Source organism: Pavona decussata, unplaced genomic scaffold, assembly GCF_977016875.1.
Source record: "Pavona decussata unplaced genomic scaffold, jaPavDecu1.1 SCAFFOLD_274, whole genome shotgun sequence".
Taxonomy (NCBI): Eukaryota; Metazoa; Cnidaria; class Anthozoa; order Scleractinia; family Agariciidae; genus Pavona; species Pavona decussata.
The window spans coordinates 603,786-626,896 of record NW_028145676.1 but is presented as its reverse complement, the minus strand read 5'-3'; the positions used below and the strand labels follow the sequence as shown (position 1 = coordinate 626,896).

Genomic DNA, 23,111 nt, shown 5'->3' with positions numbered 1-23,111 from the left:
GTCTCACCCCTCTGATCCTTAATCTGAGAAAAGCTGTTACGGCCCTGATTTAAAGCTAAAAAGTTGTATAACTTGTTACGAGATTAAGGAGTTCCTAAATGGCCACGAAAAAAGTGTAACGTGGCAATCAACTAACGCCAGCGGGAAAAGAAACAAAAACTAATCAATTAATTTTTCTTTAGATCTTTGCCACTCTCTGCATCATCCCTTCAATTACCTCTAGGGCTCAGTAAAATCATCGTGAAATAAAAAAAGTATTGTCAAGATGTTCTCAGGCCTCCTTATTAACATTTCAGTCCTTTTCTGTAATCTGATTTCCTCGCTATTAAAAAAGTCTAGTGGTAAGCTTCCCTTACATGGTAAGCAACCATTGTGTTAACGAAAATTACAATATGTTTACTGATAATATAAATAAGCTGCATGTAAACTAAGCTTTATAATGTTAACACTATCCTTGCAAAGTTGTACTTGTTTCTCACAACTATATATCCTATCATGTTTTATGTTTGATACATATTTTTGATTAAAGTAAATCTTTTTTGAGTTTTTTGCATGTTTGTAATTGTTGGCTTAACGTAGTCCTTTCCCTCCAAACCTCAGAAACAATTATATGTAGATCCATTTATACAGTTCACTGTTGGTGTTGTATCTCCCATCTTTTTGGTACTTTGCAATTGCCAGGTAAATGTGACCTTTGTACTCAAATGAAGTCATATCATACGCTCCATAAGTCATGTTTTCTTGGTATTTCACGAACTGTGATACATTGAACCGATACACAGCTGAAAAAGGATACCAGTTGATCACACCAAGGTACGTTTCGTGGCAGATCTCAAATGGATGCATGTTCATGGCTCTACGGGTGGGAATGGACTGGAAATGAACGAACCTGCTGCCATTCCACTTGTAAATGAACGAATCAATGTTGGAACTTTTGCCATTATAATGGTTGGCAAAGGCGAGGAATGTCTCACCATAGTGGGTAAAGGACTTCACATCGTGGGCGCCATATGTCTGGAGAGTCTGCACTTTAACAAAACTGTTGACTGACCACTTGTATACAGGAGATTGGACAGAATACCCTTCCCCGGATTTGAAATGGTTTGCAAAAGCTATAAAGGCTTCATTGTTTATTACAAATGCCGTGCTCCCTATCGCTCTTTCGGTTTCTATCTCCTGAAACTTTTTAAACTGGTTGACTTCCCATTTGTAGATGGTCGAGTTTGCTGGTGTTTTCAAGTTACGACTATAACTCGTAACGGCGAGAAACATTTCCGGCAACATTTGAAAGAAATGAAAGTTGGTTGCTCCAGTTGTTGAAAGATTTTGGAAAACAACAAACTGTTGTCCATCCCACTGGTAAATGACCGAGTTCAGGTGTGTTGTAACGTCATCGTTGCGGTTGGCAACAGCAAGATAATGTTTGTCGGCGATCGTAAAATATTCGATATGACGTCCTCCTGTGGTGTGTATGGATTGGTAATGAGAGAACTTTCCAGTTGAATCGTTCAGTTTGTAGATGGAAGAGCTTGTCTTATATCCGTTTTTATCACCTCTAAAGTTGGCGAAGGCGAGGAAAAGACTCCCATCAATTCTGAACTGTTCAACAGAGCGTGCTCCTCTGGTCGGAAGATCTTGATATTTTTTGAAGAGAGACAAACCACTGGAACAATCTGAGGTGAAAAGAAAAACAAAAGTGCCTTCAATCATTTTAAAGTCTATAGGACATGGAAATAATCAACGCAGAATGATCAGTCAAGGATGAAATGAAGGGAACGGGAAAAATAACCTAAACACAAACGTACATCTTGGAAAACAAGACAATGAATTATACCTTTTATAATTAAAACATAAGTGACCATTCCCACTATGTACAAGGAAGCTAACCAGTAAAACCAAAATACGGTCCCGGCAAAAATTGGAAACGATTCTCGTCTACAAGCAGATTATTGAGGTAATCCTGGGTTAACGTGAAGTTTGATTCGAGTTTAATTACTAAAGAAAAAGCATTTTTCCAAAACACATTTGCCCGTCAGCTTTATATTAGACTTTTCTTTACCTTTAGCTAAAAGTCAGCTTTTAAAAACATTTTTTACAGCAGCGATTATATTGGCGTGAACACCAGTAAAATATGTCTGGAAAGTTTATTGTGTTGTAACCAATCACAGGCGAGATCTTCACACCACAGAAACCACAGGCAACAAACGGTTTCTCATCGGTCACGGAACAAATTAGTTTCGTTTTGTTCGAGATACAAGCTGTCTTATTAGGAATTTAAAACACCGCTGTTCCCCAAGATCAGTGCTGAGGGCCGCATCCAGTACATCGTTCGATTTTAGAAAGAAAAATTTCTAAAGCCAACGCGATGTTCAATTCATATCTGAAAATTTGTCATTCTAAGAAGAATTCGACGAGAACAACTCTCGAATGTATTGTAACCTGTATTATAACCCTCATTATAACCTTGCTAAGTTACACGTATGAGACGAGGAAACATGTACTTTGTAGGGTGACAGAAAAAAAGTAACTGCAACAGTTTCACCTGTTCTAGTGTAAAAACACAACGTTTATGTCCTTTGCCGACGTATCTCCGCTCCAAGTGAAAGTTAAAACTACATAATGACATAAAAATATTTTTAACATATAGTTGTTACACCGGGGTGTTATAAGCCTAAGAATTACAATTGATATGGGTGGAATCTTACTGAGTTGTTTACTGACACACTTGAATTTGCCCCGTTGGTTACACTGAAACCATTATAAAATAAATGGGAATTGACGCAGCACTTTCCTTGAAAGAACTTACTTGTCCTTTACAGGTGTCAATTAGGTAAGGCAAGCGCCAATCCTCTGATTCCGGTGGTACTTTATTTTCAAGCGCTTTATTAAGGTAAAGCAGATCTTTATCAAGCTCTTGACGATTCAGATATTTTACTGGATTCAGACGTTTCACGCGTGGACGCATTACGGCAAAAAATTTCCCGCGCGATCGCTGAACCTGTAACATAAATAGGTCATTTCCGAGTTGCTGTGAACCTCGCTATGAAAGCGAGGCTAAGTGCAAAACCTTTCATATGAAAATTAGTTTTGTTTGCGTATGAATGAAAACTAATTTCATAACAAAAACTTTGCACTTAGCCTCGCTTTCATAATGACGTTCAAAGCAACTCGGAAATGGTCTATTGCTCCAGAGATTACTTGGCCGTTTCCTTATTTTTTCTTAGCACAGTCAGCACTTTTTGAGTTTCACTGATTGATTTTCCCAGTTCTGGATGTTTGTCTTTCAAATTACATTTAGTGTGAGAGTCACATGCAATTCCGCGGCAATTGTTCTTGTTATGGCCACACTGATGACAGTGACTGCAAATTCTTCCTGCGGTAAATCATTTTCGACTTTAAGCTTTGCCAAATGGTCTTCTGCACTTGAAATCTATGAGGTCATGTTCCATTTCACTCAGATGTCAATGTCATACTAATTCCAAAGAAAAGCCACTCTATTCTCTTGCATTGTATTCTTTGACCTTACTTTCTTGTGATGAACCGTACCTGAAGTATTGTTAATGACTAGCACAGGGCCGTAGCCAGAAAAAAATAAGGACTGAGACAATATCCATGGTTGAATTCCCCGCCTAGCAATTTAGGGTCTTTATGATGATTACGTTTAAATAAAACACTGGGATCAAACCATATTTGACAAAAATTCCGCTAAAAGCCCTTAACGCCATCTAGATATAGCGATTGAGGTGACTTTTTTTTTGAGGGGGCTATTTAAATGCTACTTTAGGGGTTCTGTGTTCTTGTATGCGACTGTTTAATGTGTTTGTTGGCGGTTTGTTTCTATAGGAAGGCCTTAGATAACAACGACCTAAACCAGGTTTGCCTGACCAGAGGTTTCGTGAAAACAAGGGTTTATTGGGGGGGGGGGGGGGGGGAAAGGCTCAGTCTCGCAGGCTCATAAAACTTGGTCTCGGCCGTTCTCATTTGAGGATTTTCGTTTCTAAATGGCGACGAAGTAAGCTGTTAAATGCCAGCGCGATTCGCCTCTGCCCACTAGCATCCCATCGCTGTAGAACCTCGAGCGGGTCCACAGGGATTTCGCTGTGAACATAGGCTAATGCAAGGCCATTCAGCCTGTTAGAGCCCATCGATGAACGGCACCAGGCCTTCAACCTGCGGAGAGTGCTTAAGCTCAGGGCTCGCACGAACAGCTTCCTGTACTTAGTGGCGCTGCCGCCTGTCCGGTTTTTGCCTCTACAACTTCTTTCCGAACATCTCCGGTGGCTTCTTCACTGACACCACCATCTCTACTTGATGGAATGAAAGACAAAGTTGCTTCGCTGAATATTAGTAATGCCAAAACAAGGTTAATTTTGGTTCGATTATTGAGAAGAACTGAAAGCATGTTATGAGATCTTTGAAAAAAGCTGTTGATAGAACGCTGCATTTTGATAGATTTTTCTCACTCAGATCAGAGAAGACAGAAGACTCGATAAATGGAGGGAAAAACACACGAAAACAAGACAGTTTTCTTTGGGAAGCCGCTGCCTGGTTGGCATGAATTTTTTGATTAATTTTTCTCACCTGTAATTCAGGGCACTGCCTGATTCGCGTTATCATTCAACATAATATCATATTGCATCAACAGTTCTTTTTTTACTTATTTAACTGTTTGTGAATTTGTGAACAATGACTGAGGCAAGTGCCTCGGTTTGCCTCATACTGGCTACGGCCCTGTAGCATATTGCATTTAGATGTGCAGGATTTAAGCATGTCATACGCGCTGAAAACAGGAGGTTCCAAAAAATTTTTTTATTGAATTGGTTAGCCCAAATTTAAAGATAGAACTGAACCATGATAGTTGTATCTTTTTTAAGGGGGGGGGGGGGGGGATTATGCCATTTGGCCACAAAACCACGATATTTTGATACGCTATTTTACCTAGTTAATTATTAACTTGATTGATTGACAGGTAATTAATCAAATAATCTGAGACTCCTGCACATAACTCAGGAAGGATGTACTTATGCTCATGTGGAGCCACAATAGAATTAGATAAGTTCTACAAGCTTGAGGAGCCCCTCACTTTAGCCGTGTTTAGAGTGATTTTTACGGGAATTTTTGAGAAAAACCAGGGGGTGGTCTAACTCCCCCCGGAAAATTCCAAATATCAAACCACTTTGGCTTTTGAAGTTATTAGGTGGGCCCTTCAATCTGGCCAAGTTTCATTGAAATCGGTGAGATGGCATGTATCACCACTGCCTGGTCCCCTCATGGACACGCTCTTAAGGCCTTCGAGATCTCTGCAGTCAGGTTTAGGCCGGGAACAGCCCCCATTAATTCCAAACGAGGGACGCTCATAGCGCTTAGCGGCGCGACTTTTGTTTTTGCGGCTACAAGAACACTGGAACTTAGTCCTCTTTCGTACACAGCTCCATAGGCATCTCGGGGTGTGTCCAAAAATGTTTGAAGAGAAGTTGTAACAAGACGAATGTGACGTGGCGAGACGGTTTTTATGCGCGGGCGATGCGCGGAGGTAAACGATACAACTTGGGCGTTGTCGGACGGATAAACGGCGGAGAAAAGCTTCGGAGAGCACTAGACTTTGCAGCGTGGCACTTGTTAGGGATGCCGAGGTACAGCGTCGTTGTTACTCGTCCGCGGTGGCGAAGTAGAAAATGAATCTTCACAGAACTGGAACTCACAACTTGTTTATTTGTAGTCCTTCACAGGTAAACTTCAGCGTATTATGGTAACTCGTTCTGGTAACTTGTTCTGGTAATTCATTATGGTAATTCATTATAGTAATTCATCAGCTGGTAATTCGTTCTGGTAATTCATTCTGGTAATTCATTATGGTAATTCGTCAGCTGGTAACTCGTTCTGGTAATTCATTATGGTAATTCGTCAGCTGGTAATTCGTTCTGGTAATTCATTATGGTAACTCATTATGGTAATTCGTCAGCTGGTAATTCGTTCTGGTAATTCATTATGGTAACTCATGGAAATTCGTCAGCTGGTAACTCGTTCTGGTAACTCATTATGGTAATTCGTAAGCTGGTAATTCGTTCTGGTAATTCATTATGGTAATTCATTATGGTAATTCGTCAGCTGGTAATTCGTTCTGGTAATTCATTCTGGAAATTGATTATGGTAATTCGTCAGCTGGTAATTCATTCTGGTAATTCACTATGGTTATTCGTCAGCTGGTAATTCGTTCTGGTGATTCAAAGTTGTACAACGTACGACCTTCCTTTATATGTTCTGAGAATATTAATTAAATTCGGTAAGCCTTTCAACTAAAATTAGTTTTACAGTAGAGGTAAAATTAAGCTAGACACGTCGTTATTAAAAATCTAGCCTTAGAAAGGATATTGAAACTGGAAATGAGACAGCTGATAACGCTAAAGTTGGCTATAAGAAATTGCGCTGGAACTGTACAATTATTATTAATATTTCCTGGATGTTTACCGAAAGGTCGCTAGAACGGAAAATCTAAGAACCTGTATTTAAACAGCTTCGTTCATAACGCAATAACGATCGGAACTTTTGCTCTACGCTAATGAATTGTGCTCGACCTAATATCCCAAAACGCCTAATAGGAGCACGGCTGAATAAACATTCATTTCGACGAGTACAAACACTAAACTGAAAATACTTTTCGATTTCTACGAGACTGAATTCCTTTTAAACACTACGGAGAAATAGTCCTTGTGACAAGAAGTGGAGATATTTGCTTCCTTCGGGTGCAGCTGCAAGCATCGTTGACCTTGGATTTGATGTAGCTTAGACAGTTCTTCAAACCGTTTGCAACTTCTGCATATTACAGGTTCTCCAAGGGGATCCATTCCTGCAGTCCAAAACTCTTGCAGTAGAACTTTAGCTCTATGAATGACGCTAAGAACCCAAGGGGGTGAAAAACAGTGGCCACCTTTGAGAGGAAGTTCCGTTTTGTGAAGGGAAAGTTATCCAGTTAGGCGGTCGAGCTTTAAAGGTGAATGCATCCTCTGTTGCCTGCCATAAGACGCCAAGCGTTGTGACGGACGGTAGGAACCCTTCATTGAAATCAGTGTCAGAGGCTCTGTCTTCTGGTGGGATCTCATTCAGCACGACTGGAGAATTTTGAAACCACTTTCGAGCATGCATTCCAGCTCCATGACACAGTTGTGATAACTGCTTGTAAAGTTGAATTCCTTGATCATCATTAGGCACCGAGTCCATGCTGTCGTCCTTGTACGTCGATTTGAGGGCTGCTTCTGCTGCGAGTCGGTACTCAGTTCTGTGGATCTGTGCATAGTGCTGTGTTACAAACTGGGCAAGGAAGGGTGTTAAGTTCACACCAAATACGACTCGACTAAATTCGTTCTGCAGTCGTCTGAACGCCATTTCGAAATTGTCTTGCAACACGGAAAGTTTCCTTTCTACGGAATAGGAACTCGATAACGTCCGTCTACAAACGTCAATAACTTTACCACTTTTTTCAGTGAAACTCTGCTCTCAAACCTCATGACGGGATCTTCGATTCGATAAATTCTTCCGTGTTGACAGCCTTTATCTCCCAGAATTTACGGGAATTTCCTCCAACTTTGACTCCTCTCGAACAATGTAAGTGTGAATGCGACGACCTGGATTGCTGTCTGAAGTTCCGATGCAAATCCAGCCAAGAGGCGTTCGTCGCGCGATTGGCTCTCCCGGTTCCAAGAAAACAAATTCCCAGGTTTTCCGTAAAGTCGAAACTTGAAGGTCCAGATCGTCGTTCAAGAGTTCCAACTCAATGCGATTTTTATATTTTGGGAGTTTGTTTTTTTTTCCAGGTCAGGATCCCAAAAGCTTAAAAAGCGTGTCGGGGTTTTCCTTAATTCGATTGCGTTCAAAAGTTACAGAAGATTTTTGAAACTGCGAGAAAAACAAGCAAAATGAACGCACGGAAATGGCCTTCAAGGGAAGAATTTTTAGAATTATCGAATTCCCCGACAGGTGTTTGTTGATTATAAATTTTTTTAGCATCTTGCCAAACTTGACTGAAATCGACCAATCGTTGTTGAGTTGCAACTCTTGAAAAAGTGTCCCCTCCAAGCGAAAATTAAAGTTTGAGAAAATCACGTTTGAAAAAAATTTTCGCTATACAAACAAGTACCGCCTCCTAACGCCTTTATGGGAAATAAGCGTACTCGTGTTCCAGAGTAATCGATTCGTTTACCATTTTGTTGATCTGCGGTGTTTGTTGGACGTCGATTTTGTAATCCTTACGGGAAAAACTGAACGGGGATTGAAGCCGACCTCATCTATCTAAGCTGTTAGACCAAAGCAGAAGCGGTAGAGGCGAACGAAATTATCAGCACAAACGGTTTCTTCAATTAAACAAATAAGACTGAAATAATTCATGATTTGATGGAAGATGCCCCCGACGAAGTGCCTTACCGAACTGATAGCCTCTACATCCAGGAGGGAAACGCGCTTTTCCACGCCCTGAAGAACCTCCCACCGACTTTTGGTGCGATATGCCTCCAGGTTCTAGATCAGACAGTGGCTAAGAAGAATTTTGTCTTTTCGACTGATTCATACCATGCTGACTCCATGAAGGCTTAGGAAAGGCTTCGTCGTGGCTTCTCCCAGCGGTATATCATAGAGGGGCAGGCAACTTAACTTCAAGCTATTCGTTTCAAATGAGGAGAATAAGCTACCGGCTCTGACAACTGTTACTAAGGGTCTGGGGTAGCAAGAGATCGAGAAATGTGGGACAGCTGTGGGAGTGGTGGAAGGCAAGGCGCACCTGCCGGACACATCCGATGACGATGTGAGTATATTAAAATTCATAGGCTGCGTATTACTACAATATTTGATTATAACTGACAAAATTACGAATTTCAGGTGATGGTATCCGAGATCCATGAACTTGTGTCGAACCAGGAGGAGACGGACACACGAGTAGTGAACATTTGATGCTAAACTTAGACACTGTGGTAAATTTAAATTTTTGCAATATTAGTCAGTACATTATTTAATTTTTCAAATACCATTGCCGTTAATGTAAGGACTGTAAGATTTAATTAATCAAAACGATACTTTATTACAACTTTAAAGCAATCGGAGTTAATTTAGAATTCTTAGAATTTTTCTTTTTGCTTAAGCCACCCGCAGAAAATCTCAATTATGAATAAACTATAGCGGATCACCCTCACATGGAAATGAAAACGTATTTTTATTACCTTTCACTGTTACATGTGAAGTGAGCGTTGCTGTTGGTCCATCTCCATAATCATTGAACGGGATGCATATGTAGCTGACCTGATTTACTTTTTCACCAACTGACGTCGTATACGTTTCAGCATTACTGCCAGTTGTGGTGTTAAATAAACTCTCCTGCTCTTTGTAGAATCGATACTTTGCAGGTGGGTTGGCCTGTGCACTGCAAGTGATGCCGAAGGTTGCATTCGCACAAACACACTTCGATTCACTCGACAGACGTGTGTTGATTGGACGATAATCTGCAATGAATGAACGTTTTAATGTTAATGCGGATTGGTAAGTTTCATGAAGTCACGCATGACTCTTTTTGGTGATCCTTTAAAACATAAAAGGATACTTTTATGGAATGCTTTCAAACAAATTGAACTTGTGAACTACTTGTACTTATGTACATTATTTTCAAGTTCTGTAATTCAAGTTGCCATTTCCGAGTTGCTGTGAACCTCACTATGAAAGCAACGCTAAGTGCAAAACTTTTCATATGAAAATTAATTTTGTTTGCATATGAATGAAAACTAATTTTCATAACAAAAACTTTGCACTTAGCCTCGCTTTCATAATGAGGTTGAAAGCAATTCGGAAATTGTCTATTTATACTTTGATAGTGGTAATGGTGCAACAATTTATGTTGGAAGGGCCGCGACCGTGCACAATCCTTTGTTTTAACGTTCACACTACAGCTGAATATTTTAACAAGAACGTTTCTATTGGCCAGTTGCTCCAACACATTTCAAAATCTATTGTGGTTTGTGCACGGTCAAGGGCAAAAATGTTGACAAAAACATGCAACAACGAAACTTGTTTGGCTTCATAACCATTTTCCTATATTAACTTTGCTAAAAGGCAATAATATTTAGACCTGCTTAGAAATGTTAGTACACGTGAAAAAACGATATGAACAATAATTGAACAGTAGACAATTAGTTGAAAATGTTTGTTTGCTCGTTCCGAAAGGTGTTTGTTTCTTGCTTTTAACTCCCTTGTGAACGTTCTCCTCCTCCTCGATTTGCACGAGGTTGCATATCGAGAAGCTAAGAATAAGTCTTTGCGAATAATTACTAAACTGACAGTTTCTTTAATTCATTGTTTTGTCCCGTTAATCGCAAAGTTCTAAAGGGTACGCTTTCGACACACTACGATACAGAACGTTCGGTTACACTTGAAATTTTGCTACTCATACACGCCCGTCTTCTCCCGAATAAACTTCACAAACTCGTTCGAGCGGCCATTGGCCTCGAGGGACATATGGTGACATGACGAGAACAAGATATTTCTGAGAGTTGAGCCATTTCTTTTTTGCGTTAAGCGAGGGTAAGCACTCTCTCATCCAGTGCTGCTAACTAGTCTCTTAATTCTCCGCCATCTTTCCGTGATGTTGAAATCTTTCTCATCTGTTGTTAATAACTCTAGGGAGAGCTGTCCTCCCATCTGTCCGTGGGGGAAATGATTCGGTGTCAGCGTCTCATCATCATTTGGATCCATGGTTTCATAAGTTAATGGTGCGGAGTTTATCAAAGCCTCCGCTCCAGAAAAGCCGTCATTAGCTCTTCATCGTTGATGTCAGCTGATGCTAGGATTGCGTAGATCGCTCGTTTGGCTTCTTTTATCATTATTTCATATACTCCCCCGAAATGAGGCGCTAAAGGGGGTTGAAATACTATTTCAAGTGCCGTTGCGCCGCTGACTTCTGAATTTTGTCCTTGTCAGGTTTCCTTGTCAGTTCGCGCAACTCTTTGTCTGCTCCAACAAAATTTCCTCCCTTGTCGGAGAGAACTTCTTGCAGAAGGCCTTTGCGGTCTATCATCTGACAAATTAAAATGCGTTGAGAAACGAATACGGTATTTAAAGACGGCGGACGAAAATTACAGAGGTTTGTATGGGAGGAAAATCAAATTTCGATATAACTGAATGATAAGCAAAGATAATCATAAATGAAAGCGAACTTCTTTAGGTTTCAAAAAATGTTGTTTAGCTGGATCGTTTTCGAAATAAAAGTTCGGACAAATTAAGAGACAAATTTTACCCTAAAAAAGATCCCAAATGTCTCATATCTTCTCAAGTGACTTGAAATATCACTCACCAAAAGCTTTTCTGTAAGAGACAGAAAATAAACGTTATATGGTGTGGTCTTCGGTGACCGCACACAAAATTTCGCGGGCGCTCTTTCCCACGAAAGCACATGTTTTGTTATGGAGTTATACTGTCGTTTCGTTAGGACAAGTTTTCCTTTCCATTAAGAAGGCACAATAACTTGTAAGTACGCAGTATTTTCGGTTGTTCGGTCAATATCATTTTTGTAATAGTCGCGTTGTTGTTTTTTCAGCAAATCTTCCTCTTCAACGTGCAATTTGTGAATGGAATGAATACAAGTTATGTCCAGATTAGAAACGAACTAGCAAGTGAACAACTGATTAAAGTACAGATTCAAGTAGCTATGAGTGGAGGCTACATCTACTTTGGAGCTTAAATCTTGCTTGAACTCATCTTCCACCACTCTCGACATCTTCGTCTGAATATAAAGCTTCAGAAACTGACCGAAAAATCCCGTAAATCGATCGGCAAATTCGGACAAATGAGCCGCTTTGAAAGGCAATATTTGCGTTTATTTCCCCAAGGCGCAGTGATGAGAACAAAGCCATAACCAAGCGACGAGATGGACGATACGAGAGACGTTTTTACTCCTTTTTCCTTCGTTGTTTTGACAGCCATTTTGTAAAATGTAACCAGGCTTTTTCAGGTGTAAATACGCTGTTCATAAGCACCGCAGTTGACTGTTGAGTTGACTCAATAAACGAAGAATTTTTGATCGAATTTTTAAACAGTCACGAAACCGGAGGCGGGGGTGTACATATTTCGTTTTGCAATTAAAATTGAAATATTACGACAGTGCCATAATAGCTGCAACTCCTTTCTTTACTGAATAGTTAGGTTCAACCATGTCTGATTTATTCAGCAAACGTGAGCAAAGAAAAGTTAATGCTAAACTTCGAATTAGTCAATCTGACACCACCGAGTATGGTCTGTAGATATTGGACAAAACCGCAGGCATAAAGTATCGCGCGAACGAAATGACTCGGATTACTGGTCATGATACGACCTCTAAATGCACTAGTCTCGACAATAAGCAGGTGAATATAGTTTGGTTTTCCCTCTTCCCTGAATCATGAATAATAGGCCAGCAAAATCTTCCGTAACGACGGAACGCTGTTAGAGGTTCCTTCACTCATATCCTTGGTAGAGGCGCCATCAATTGCCCAGTAGGTTTGGCCTCGCGTTTTCGGAACTCTCCGCATTCCTTTTCCCACGCTCGGATTTCTCCCCGACCAGCAATGATCCAAAAGCGTAAAGTCAAATCGGCTAACGTTTGATTTGTTCCGTCAATGCGATGGTCTATCCCATGATGGTTTTTGACAACCAAGGTGGTACCCCAATGTAACCATGGAAAATTTATTGGGAAAAGTGTTTCGTGTGGCGGAATGAACACTGCCTATTAGAGATGTCCGACAAAGCGTAAGATACAAGCTTCAGCAGCTTTGATTTCTTCTAGTGCAATTTCCCTGGCTTTTCGTTGTGCTTTGGGTAAACAGCACTTATTCAGGAAGCGTGAAACCCACGCGTTCTCACTTGCGAGTCGCGCATCCATCTCGAAAATTGACGGGGGTCTAAGTGCCAACCCAATGACGCCAACCCAAGGCCCTCTTCTTCAAATCTTAATAATAATAATAATAATAATAATAATAATAATAATAATAATAATAATAATAATAATAATAATAATAATAATAGTAATAATAATAATAATAATAATAATAACAATAATAATAATAATAACAATAATAATAATAATAACAATAATAATAATAATAATAATTTTTTTAAAAAATAATAAGAATTCAATAACATATTTGGAAATCAATTTTTGCACACTATTTATATCGTTAAATGGATAACAACTCAAGACATTCTCAGTTTACATTGCATTATCCAGCCTAAAAATACAAAGCTTATGAAAATACAACGCGATACTCTTCTTCTCTCCTCTTCTGCTCTATTTCCTATTTCATTTCTCACTTTCAATAGTTTAAAAAAGCGTCCAAAAGTTAATAAAAAATAAATAAATAAATGAACAAATAAACAAATAAATAAATAAATAAATAAAGACTATCTAAAAATAATTCAGACTGACAAAAAAGTTACTACTTAAATTCTGGCTTCCGCACTTTCCGATGTAATGTCAATGTCAGACATATTGGCTACCCTTCTCTTTCTCCTGGTTCCTCTGAGACACAGCAAGGCTGATCGTAGAATGGCAAAGGATACCTTCGCCCTCATCCAAGAAATGGTTGTAGCGTAGTCATCTCCTTTCTTTAACGCAAGTAACTCTGGAAGGCGGCTATGGAATCTCTTGCATTCATCGGTCATTAATAATAATAATTTTGTCCGTTGGAATACACCGCCACTGTTCAGAACTAGTTGACGCTTGAATTTCGGCAACCTGTTTGCAACGAATGGCTTAAATCTTCGACTAGAGTTACTTACGCAACCACCAATTACGTCTGAGCTCTCTGACTAAAACAGTGCGTGGATCCTGCGTAGGAAAGGGCAGTGTTTAAGGCCTTCAAGATCTCCTCAGTCAGGTTTAGGCCGAGAAAAGCACCCATCAATTCCAAACGAGGGACGCTCATAGCGCTTAGCGGCGCGACTCTTATTTTTGCGTCCACAAAAACACTGGAACTTTGTCCACTTTCGTACACAGTTCTACCATATACAACAGCTCCATAAGCATCTCGGGATGCGTCCAGAAACGTTTGAAGAGAACTGGAGATATTTGCTTTCTTCTTGTGCAGCTGTAAGCATCGTGGACGTTGGATTTGATGTAGCTCTGACAGTTCTTCAAACCTTTTGCAACTTCTGCATATTACGGGTTCTCCAGAGGGATCACCTCATTTAATTCCTGCAGTTCAAAACTGTTGCAGTAGAATTTTAGCTCTATGAATGGCACTAAGAACCCGAGGGTGTGAAAAAGGGTGGCCACCTTTGAGAGGAAGTTCGGTTTTGTGAAGGAAAAGTTATCCAGTTAGGCAGTCGAGCTTTAAAGGTGAATGCATCCTCTGCTATCTGCCATAAGACGCCAAGGGTTGCGACGGACGGTAGGAACCCTTCATTCAAATCAAAGTCAGAGGCTCTGTCTTCTGATGGGATCTCATTCAGCACGACTAGAGAGTTTGAAAGTCACTTTTGAGCATGCATTCCAGCTCCATGACACAGTTGTGATAACTGCTTGTAAAGTTCAATTCCTTGATCATCATTAGGCATCGAGTCCACGCTGTCGTCCATGTACGTCGATTTGAGGGCTGCTTCTGCTTGGAGTCGGTATTCAGTTCTGTGGATCTGCGCATAGTGCTGTGTTACAAACTGGACAAGGAAAGGTGTTAAGTTCACGCCAAATATTACTCGACTGAATTCGTACTGAAGTCGTCTGAACGCCATTTCGAAATTGTCTTGCAACACGGAGAATTTTTCTTTCCATGGAATAGGAACTCGATAACGTCTGTCTACAAACTTCAATGATTTACCACTTTTTCAGTGCTGCAACTCTGCTCTCAAACCTCATGACGGGTTCTTCCGTGTTGATAGCCTCTTTCTTCCAGAATTTATGGCAATTTCCTCCAACTTTGACTCCTCTCGAACAAAGTAAGTGTGAATGGTATTAGTTTGAATGCGACGACCTGTATTTTTGTCTGAAGTTCCGATGCAAGTCCAGCCAAGAGGCATTCGTCGCGCGATTGGCTCTCACGGTAAGCCTTGCACGTCTTCATGAGAGTAATGCAAGTCTAAGCGATCGACGCCAATGGGGATTTCAACAATCGGACGAGCTGAACTTTGTTTCGGAAACTGAATGACTTGAAGATATTTCCATTTTCCTGACTCTTTTCCCCAATCGATTATGCGCAAGCTACCGGTAACTCGGTCTGTTGTGAACTCGTTAATCTTCCTACTAATTTTGCCATCCAAACTTTCTACTTCCAGTTCAACAGGTATTGAAAGTTTCAGTCCTTCCATTGAAACTGGATCTGTTATTCTTGCATCACCCACTCTCGCAGAGTATCCACTGATTCGACTTTGAAATTCTCGAAGACACATCGATGATATGAAACTTTTTATGATAATTCATGAAAGCAAAGAAGCCAAACAAAATCGTGTACAAAAAGCTTGTGGATAAAAAAAGGAAACAACCTTTAAATAGCGAAATTAAAAGGTCAGTGAACTGTTAAACCGAACAAAATGAACCTGTTAACTGGGCAGCCTGGTAACGAAAACCCTTTCAATGTCCAAAAAAATTTGCAAACTCTTAGTTTTTCAATTTGCTTTTTATCCATCAATAATTTCCTGAGAAAAATAAATATTATTGATAATGACTTTTGCAGTCTCTGCCAAAGGAAAGGAGAAACATTGATTTATTTATTCTGGATTGCACCGTAACCTCCCTTTTCTGGCAAGCTTTAAAGAGTGGTTGCCATACGTAAACGCCCCCCCCCCCCCCCCCCAACTTTTGATTTGATTCACTTTAAAACCCCAGCTTTTGAAATACAAATTTCATTATTTTCTATTTTTTGGTCGCGAGATTCTACATTTGGACCTGTAGGACGTCCTGACAATGTCCGAGAATAGAAGGCTTTCCCCTTTTCCCCTAACATTTCAAATTTTAAAAGCTGTTAATAAAAAAATTATCTGTTGCAAAGGAGACCGCGTGCTCATCACATATCTGAAACTTTCCAACTACAAAACAAAAAATGTGTAAGTACTTTACGAATTTAAATTTTACGTGCGTACCGTTGTAATATGTGTTATGCAATAACCGATTTATTTTGTCAGTTTTGTATCGTAAACATTCTATTGTTGAAGAAAATAATTTAAATTAAAAAAAAGACATTCGTCTCGCACTTTGCCACGTCTTGGGGGATGATCATCATCAGTTAGCGCCCACAACCTGCGTCTAGCTGGAGTGAAATTTGCTTTTGTTTTCAGCTTCTCTTACTTGAGCGTTTGCTGGCGTTAGATGGTGCGTCCTCATGCATCTCTACACAGAATTCATTGTCTTTAACCTCGTGCTACTACTATTCTGTTTCGACATTATAAAACAGTAAAAGCCAAATAGCGAATAAAAAATTACTGAATAACTATGGAACGAAAATAGCGAAAAAGGCGAATGGCGAAATATAAATTGATAATAGACTAAAATTCAGGCTTGAACGGAAATCCCGTTTAAGCCTGAAATTTTTTCAGGCTTTATTTTCGCAACTACCTAAGTTGCGTACATAACTGCGATGATCATTCACTTATTCATCCTCTCTTGTGCAGTTCAAATATATAAATTTTTATATATTCACTTTCATCTCATCAACTCTACGGATATATTATCACAACATGACCAGCTCCCAGTCGGCTTGATAGCTTGATTGGTAGAGCACTACACCTGTATCGCAGAGGTTATAAGTTCGAATCTCGTTCAAGCCTGAATTTTTGTTTAGGATTTCATTTCGTTACTGCTTAAGTTGTGTATATAACTGCGATGATTATTCACTTATTCATTCTTTCTTCCGCAGTTGAAATATATTAATTTTCATATAGTCATGTTCATCTAATTCAGAGGTACTTTACGATTATGGGTGAAAAGAGGATTTTAGTAAGGGCATTGTTTAACTTGTCCACACTTGTTACCCTTTGCACATTACCAGGCAATAAATGTTACACTAGTTTCATAAACTTACTGACTCACTTTGTACAAACACGTTGACGCTTCTAGTAGCAACATTTCCAAGACCACTTTCAGCAGTACATTTGTAGACTCCTTCATCCTGTTTACCACTGATAGTCAAAGGAAACGTGACCACACTGTTATCAGAAACTCGCGTCCAGACGATCTTTGGCGTTGGAACGCCACAGGCTGTACATTTGAGTGTCAAAACATCCCCCTCATTCTTTGTCTGGTCATTAGAGATTTCTGTAATCTCTGGTGGAACTACAGCAAAATTAACAATGTGAGAACGTAAAATAAAGAAATTTAAAAAAAAATGCCGTCGTGTATTCAGTTATTTACCTACCTGTATAAGGCCGAGTGCGTTCAATCTCCGCGGCTATTCTAGCCAGTAGATTATTCTTAACGCGTTCTTGTTCTTTCTCATCAAGGACTTTCTTTTCCTCGGGGGAAGCTGAAAGCAAATTGTTTAGTAATCAACTGTTACCGAAATATCTAGCACCAGCAGGATTATCATTCTAATAAAAAAGTGGTGATGACTGAAGTTAAGCGTACTTAAAAGTACGTTTGTTGAACGTTTCATAATCAGAATCAGCACAACATTTCACTTAATTGATTGGAGTCTACTATTCCAAGTGAGTTTTCATGAAATAGTATCATATGAGGGGTTTCAAAACCATAGTTGAATACATCTTATTCACAGCCTGGGGAATATTTATTTATCTCGTGTGATAAAAATTGCTGCACTGTGTGTCCTGTCGCGAAGACATCGCGGCACTGGTTGCACCAAAGACCCCTCAGCAGCAGGGCCTGTGCGGGCGACGAAACAAGAGCTTCAATTACTACCGTGCTGTTGTTTCAACCTGAGGTCGGGGGCCTGAACTCAAATTTGCCAGCTCCAACGTTCTGAGTTTTAGTTTTTAGTGATTGTTGGTAGCTGCGGCCTGATTTAATCTTATGTTCCTCTTAGCTTATTCCGTCGCGGACGAGGAAATCTTCAGCTCCTCACAGATCAGACGTTCACTATAGAAACTGAATGATGCGACGGAAAAATAAGTTTATCTGGCGATAGACGAGTTAGACAAAAACCACAGAGGGAAAGAGGACCGTAACGATTCTTCAGGTGAAAGACGTATGTTTCTCAAACTCATTAATATTCCATCAAGCCAAAACAAAGCAAATCACTACCGTGAAGGAGGTTTAGAAATGTGATATGAATTATCATAAAATTTTGTGAACTTTTGCTTCGAATTTCTCCAAGAATTATCAATAGTTTGAGAAGCTATACCAAACACTCGAGAGAGTGTTTCCTCCTATTTCCAAACACCTCGAAGTTGGTTAAAAAAAAAATCGGCTGCACCTCGTGTTTCCAACCTACTTCTTGGTGTTTGGAAATCGGAGGAGACACTCTTCCTCGTGTTTGATATATTACATGAACGACCGTAAAGTCTGTTTTGCCCAGTAAAAGCATTTGAACTTTATCTTTTAAAGCCGAATCCCGAAGTATTTTCCTCGTGGCAAAGACCCAACGCGAGATAATATTTTAAAGAAACTAATAAAATCTGATATGGTAATGCCCCTTCTTGAAAAAAAAAAAAAAAACTTAGGCGCGTTAATGATTACAATAGATAAGGAGTTAAAACTCTCTCGGCAGTATGAAGGAAAAATACAGGCGAAAACAACCCATGTGTGACGGTCGACGACGTTTTGTGGCGCAAATTAATAAACTGTAAAGAGCATTTGACAAACGCTATTCTTTGGAATATTGATCCTTTATGGGTGATGGATGACCAATAATTAGGAAAAATATACAATAAATAATGGCATGCAAAAGCTTATGAATGTTGCAAATGGTTGTTGATGAAAAATAACGTTTTGGGTAAACGTTATTCGTGCATTGCAGCTGAAATATATAGAAAATTATCTGAAAAACAACTTTTTGTAAGCAGACGGTATTTTTTGTACAAATTGGTATGAAATTTAAAACAATTTTCGGCAAACGCCATTCATGTGATTAATAAAACAGCGATCGATTGACAATTCCAGGGCCAGAAGAGGAACATATTGGAAGGTATGGTATGATAAACTCCAAAGAAAATTTGTTTCCAAACATGCTCCAAAAACCGGTAAACCAACAACAACCAAGAAAAAAGAATAAAAAAACACAACAACAACAAAAAATAGTTTCCAATTACAGCAAACTACAACTGTGTGTTGCCGCTCGTATGTAAATAGCTTTAACAAAACTGTACGCAGCCGTTCAAATGGCGATAATTAACTATGCTAAATTCAGAGAAAACCTGTCGAATAGATAATTTCACTCAGTTGGCAACTTTATGACGACGCCTTGATCTAAAACTATCAATTTGAGAGAAAAACATTAAAAATAAGAAAGCATATCGTCTAAAAAATGAAATAAACAAATTGCATTTTGCTATGTTTTTATTCGTCCCATTTCCTTGCCAATTCTTTCATCCTCGATCAAAATTAGATCCACAGGCTTTAGGAATTAATTAGAAAGCATCAATACACTGAGTACGGGAAAAGAATTCGCCTAGAAACCTTAATTTACAACTTTCTGTGGCCACACTGATTGGCTGCCATATCGACACATGAAAGAAGGTAAACATCCTATCGATGGCAATGGAATTGGGTTAGGGTTAGGGAAACATCAAGAATAACATTAAACGTATATTGTACCCTCCAAAGGCATTCTCATTCCCTTGAATTACCCTCGTTACTACACCCAATCTGCTTGGGTTGTGTGTTCGATTCGCACTGAAGTCTAAAAAATTTTTCTTCACCTCGTTTTGTTTTCGATTTCCCTGCGCAGGTGGAATTCTATGGGTTCACCTCAACATTTTAACCTTCACTGATTCACCGTCAAATGGTAAATAAAAAGACCAAAAAGAACTAGAGTATTAAAGTAAATGTTTCCGTTTGTTTAAACACTTCCCTTTAGCAATGAATTAACTATTGCATTGTTTGCGCTGGTTGGCAAATTTCGTCATGTCTAGATAATTTTGGAAAGAGAGCGTTTAATATCCCTGTTGGACAGCTTGTTTCTCCCACATTTCCAGATCGATGCTTTAAACGATTTTGCTTCGATAGTTTTGCTATAAGTTTTTAAATTTTCGACAACCTGCAAGTTTCCAGTAAGCGAAATCGAAATTGCCACGACTTATAGGAGACATATTTCTGCACGCCGTGTGGAGCAAAATGAGTAGAAAGACTGATAGAAATGCATCTATCTAAACCTAATTGTTTTTGGTGAGTTGTACACGGAATATATTTTCTGCTTGTCAATTCAAGAACTCGACCAACTTTACCATACTTTGTATGGTAAAATGACAAAACCATTTGATGTTTTCCCTCCGTTTTAAGGCAGTAAACGTTTCCCTTATAAAAGGGAAGCTGAAAAATAACTTCTTGTAAACAGTCGGCGGTATTTGTTGTACAAGTTGGCATGAAATTTAAAGCAATTTTTCGGCAAACGCCATTCGTCTAGTTATTAAAAACAGCGATTGACAATTCGAGGGCCAGAAAAGGAACATATTGGAAGGTATGGTATGATAAACTCCAAAGAAAATTTTATTCCAAACATGCGAACGAACATGTTAACACGAAATTTATTTTTCTGCTTTTTAATCCAGAAACTGGATAAATACCATATCTATGGTGAAATGACAAAACGGTCGGTTGTTTTCCCTCATTTTTAAGGCAGTAAACGCTTTTTTACAACACGCGGGAAAAGTCTAAACATTTTTTTTCTTGTTGGTGAGCCGGTATAATGTGAGACAGAAAGAGACTTCAAGAGTTAACAAATTGTCATAAGAAGCGTATGAGATAAGTAATTGGAATTTTCGGTATAAAAATTCGTATCCAGACTTGATCACAAACGAAAATTTGCATGTTGCACTCCATCTGTCTTATTGCGTATTTAGGTTAAATAACAGTAAGAGTTTATGTCACATAAATCGATAAAGACGCTACAAGAAGAATTAACCTTACACAATCAATAAAGATCAAGAAAGGTTCAGGGAATGGTAGGTTTTGATGATTGCCTTTTGGGAAATGGTATCCAGTAGATCCTATGACACATTTTTGGTAAAAAAAAAAAAATTATAAATAAAATAAATAAATAAAAAACACTTCCGACAAAAGTTATTTCCTTACCTTGCTGGGCTTCTGTATTATACTGCAGACAAATTTTGCAAAGAAAACACAAGAGAAGGAAATCAAGAATGGAGAGGAAACAACCTGCCATACTTGAATGGAGACAACTTGATGCCAAATGATAACTCACTGTATGTAGTGTTGGATAATACGAGACCAAGAGCGACTGATTGGTCAGTGACAGATCGGTTAAAACTCAACTGAAAGACAGATATGTCATCCACGAATTCAAAAGTATGACCATGGATCTCTCCTATTGGCTGTTGAAACACGCCGATAAATAATACAGGCTCTTATTTCAATTTACTCTTTAAAACTTCCTCTGTAGGATTTCGACAATACAATTTTTAGAAAGAAGAGCGAAAGAAGAACGAAAGGTAAAAGTATGCAGAAGGGATATATAGTTCCCTTCACACAGAAAAGCGGCAATGTTGTTGAAATTCAAGTAACATAACAAAGGGGGATAAAATTTCCTAAAAAAAATAGAAAACCAATTGGATATAATATGTTTCACATGGTCAATTAACGGTGCAGTATATTTAGCAATGACGCGGGAGACAATTGATGTGTGCTGGCAGCTGATGGTTGGGGGTGCAAATTAGTAAATTTCAAACATTATTCTTATAAATATTAAAAGCAGTTACTGATAACGGAGAAGGTAAACAGCGACAAACTAATTAGGTTGGTAGACTATAATAGTTAGTCTTCTTTTCTAATTGCCATAATGCGCAGTTGCAAAAGTAAGCGCCGTCCTTAAACAAAAGGACTATTTATTCATCAGAAAATTATCGGAACTTTTAATGTCAGGTATATTACAAATTTGCATAACTGCTGGTGGTGGCATCTGTCCACCGATGTAAAGTAGAATCGTAAGTCGATTTTTGTATGGTCGGCAATAACACTTTAGAAAGAGAGATTTCAACTCAGATTATTCACTGGGACGTGGACGAAACAAAGCCAAGCTATGTACATTAATTCTTGGCATAAACAATAGCAGAAACGCAACTGGGACTGAAAAAAGGGAGCCGCCACCGCGCGACCGGTGGCCTCTTAATAGCGCTTCTATTTACAGTATTATACTCATAACAGCTTGGAGACTTTGAAAACTAGGGGAATAGATAACAGTTACTGACAACGAAAGGCGCAAACGACGAGAAATGAACTAAGTATAACATCATTGGTGACAAACCCGGTTCCGCACTATCAACAAAATGACATAACGACATAAAGAAAATATATTTAAGAAAAATATGGTTCTACCAAAATCATTCAGCTTATATTTCTTGCCCCGTGTTTAGAGCTCGTGTTTATATTATACCTATGTTGTGCGCTATATTAACTAACTCCAGATGTTCACAGACTTTTCACAGAAAACATTACTGCCGATTAACTAATTTTTTCGCATGGCAAGAAGGGAAAAAAATTCTTATTCGCTCGGCTATTCTTGTTTTAGTGACGAAAATTTCTATTACCAGCAAACTTTTAATGAGCCCGATCAGCGTCAGCCCAAACAGCATACGCAATGCTTTTACGCTGCCAGCGCCCCTTTGACGTCTAAAAATTATCCAGCTGTTACTGGGGGCTGTGCCACCCCCTCAGCTAGAAGAAATCTTTTTACGTTAGCGGTGAATTTATTAAACTTTTCGTGTTCCTTCAGTCATCTCTAAACATCACAACAAGCAAGCCTTTCTGGTTAATTGATTAGGACAGTAAATAACTTGGAACTAAAATGTGATATTGGCTGCTTCTTAAAAATGGAAAGGAGTAGAACGCCCGGGGGGGGGGGTACTCCCCTATATGAGCTATACGGGGACGTGCCGCTGGATAGGGTATGGTTTTTGGCGTCTCTGTCCTGAACAGGGTATATAATTTCAAGCCAGTCTGTCCTGGACCCGTCCTAGACAGGGTATGGTTGCAAGACTGTCGTCTT

At 39.2% G+C, this 23,111-nt stretch overlaps 1 protein-coding gene across 1 annotated transcript; it reads right to left on the bottom strand.

Annotated features, from left to right (window-relative positions):
- Nucleotides 1–354: 354 nt before the first annotated feature.
- On the bottom strand, nt 355–21,867 carry LOC146455442 (uncharacterized). The gene is made up of 5 exons (XM_085094331.1): nt 21,182–21,867; nt 17,352–17,459; nt 17,027–17,269; nt 9,207–9,485; nt 355–1,673 (listed from the first exon to the last, which is right to left on the bottom strand). The coding sequence occupies exons 1-5, from the start codon at nt 21,270–21,272 to the stop codon at nt 607–609; spliced, it is 1,788 nt and encodes a 595-aa protein (XP_084950457.1). The 5' UTR covers nt 21,273–21,867; the 3' UTR covers nt 355–606.
- Between the last annotated feature and the right edge of the window lie 1,244 nt (nt 21,868–23,111).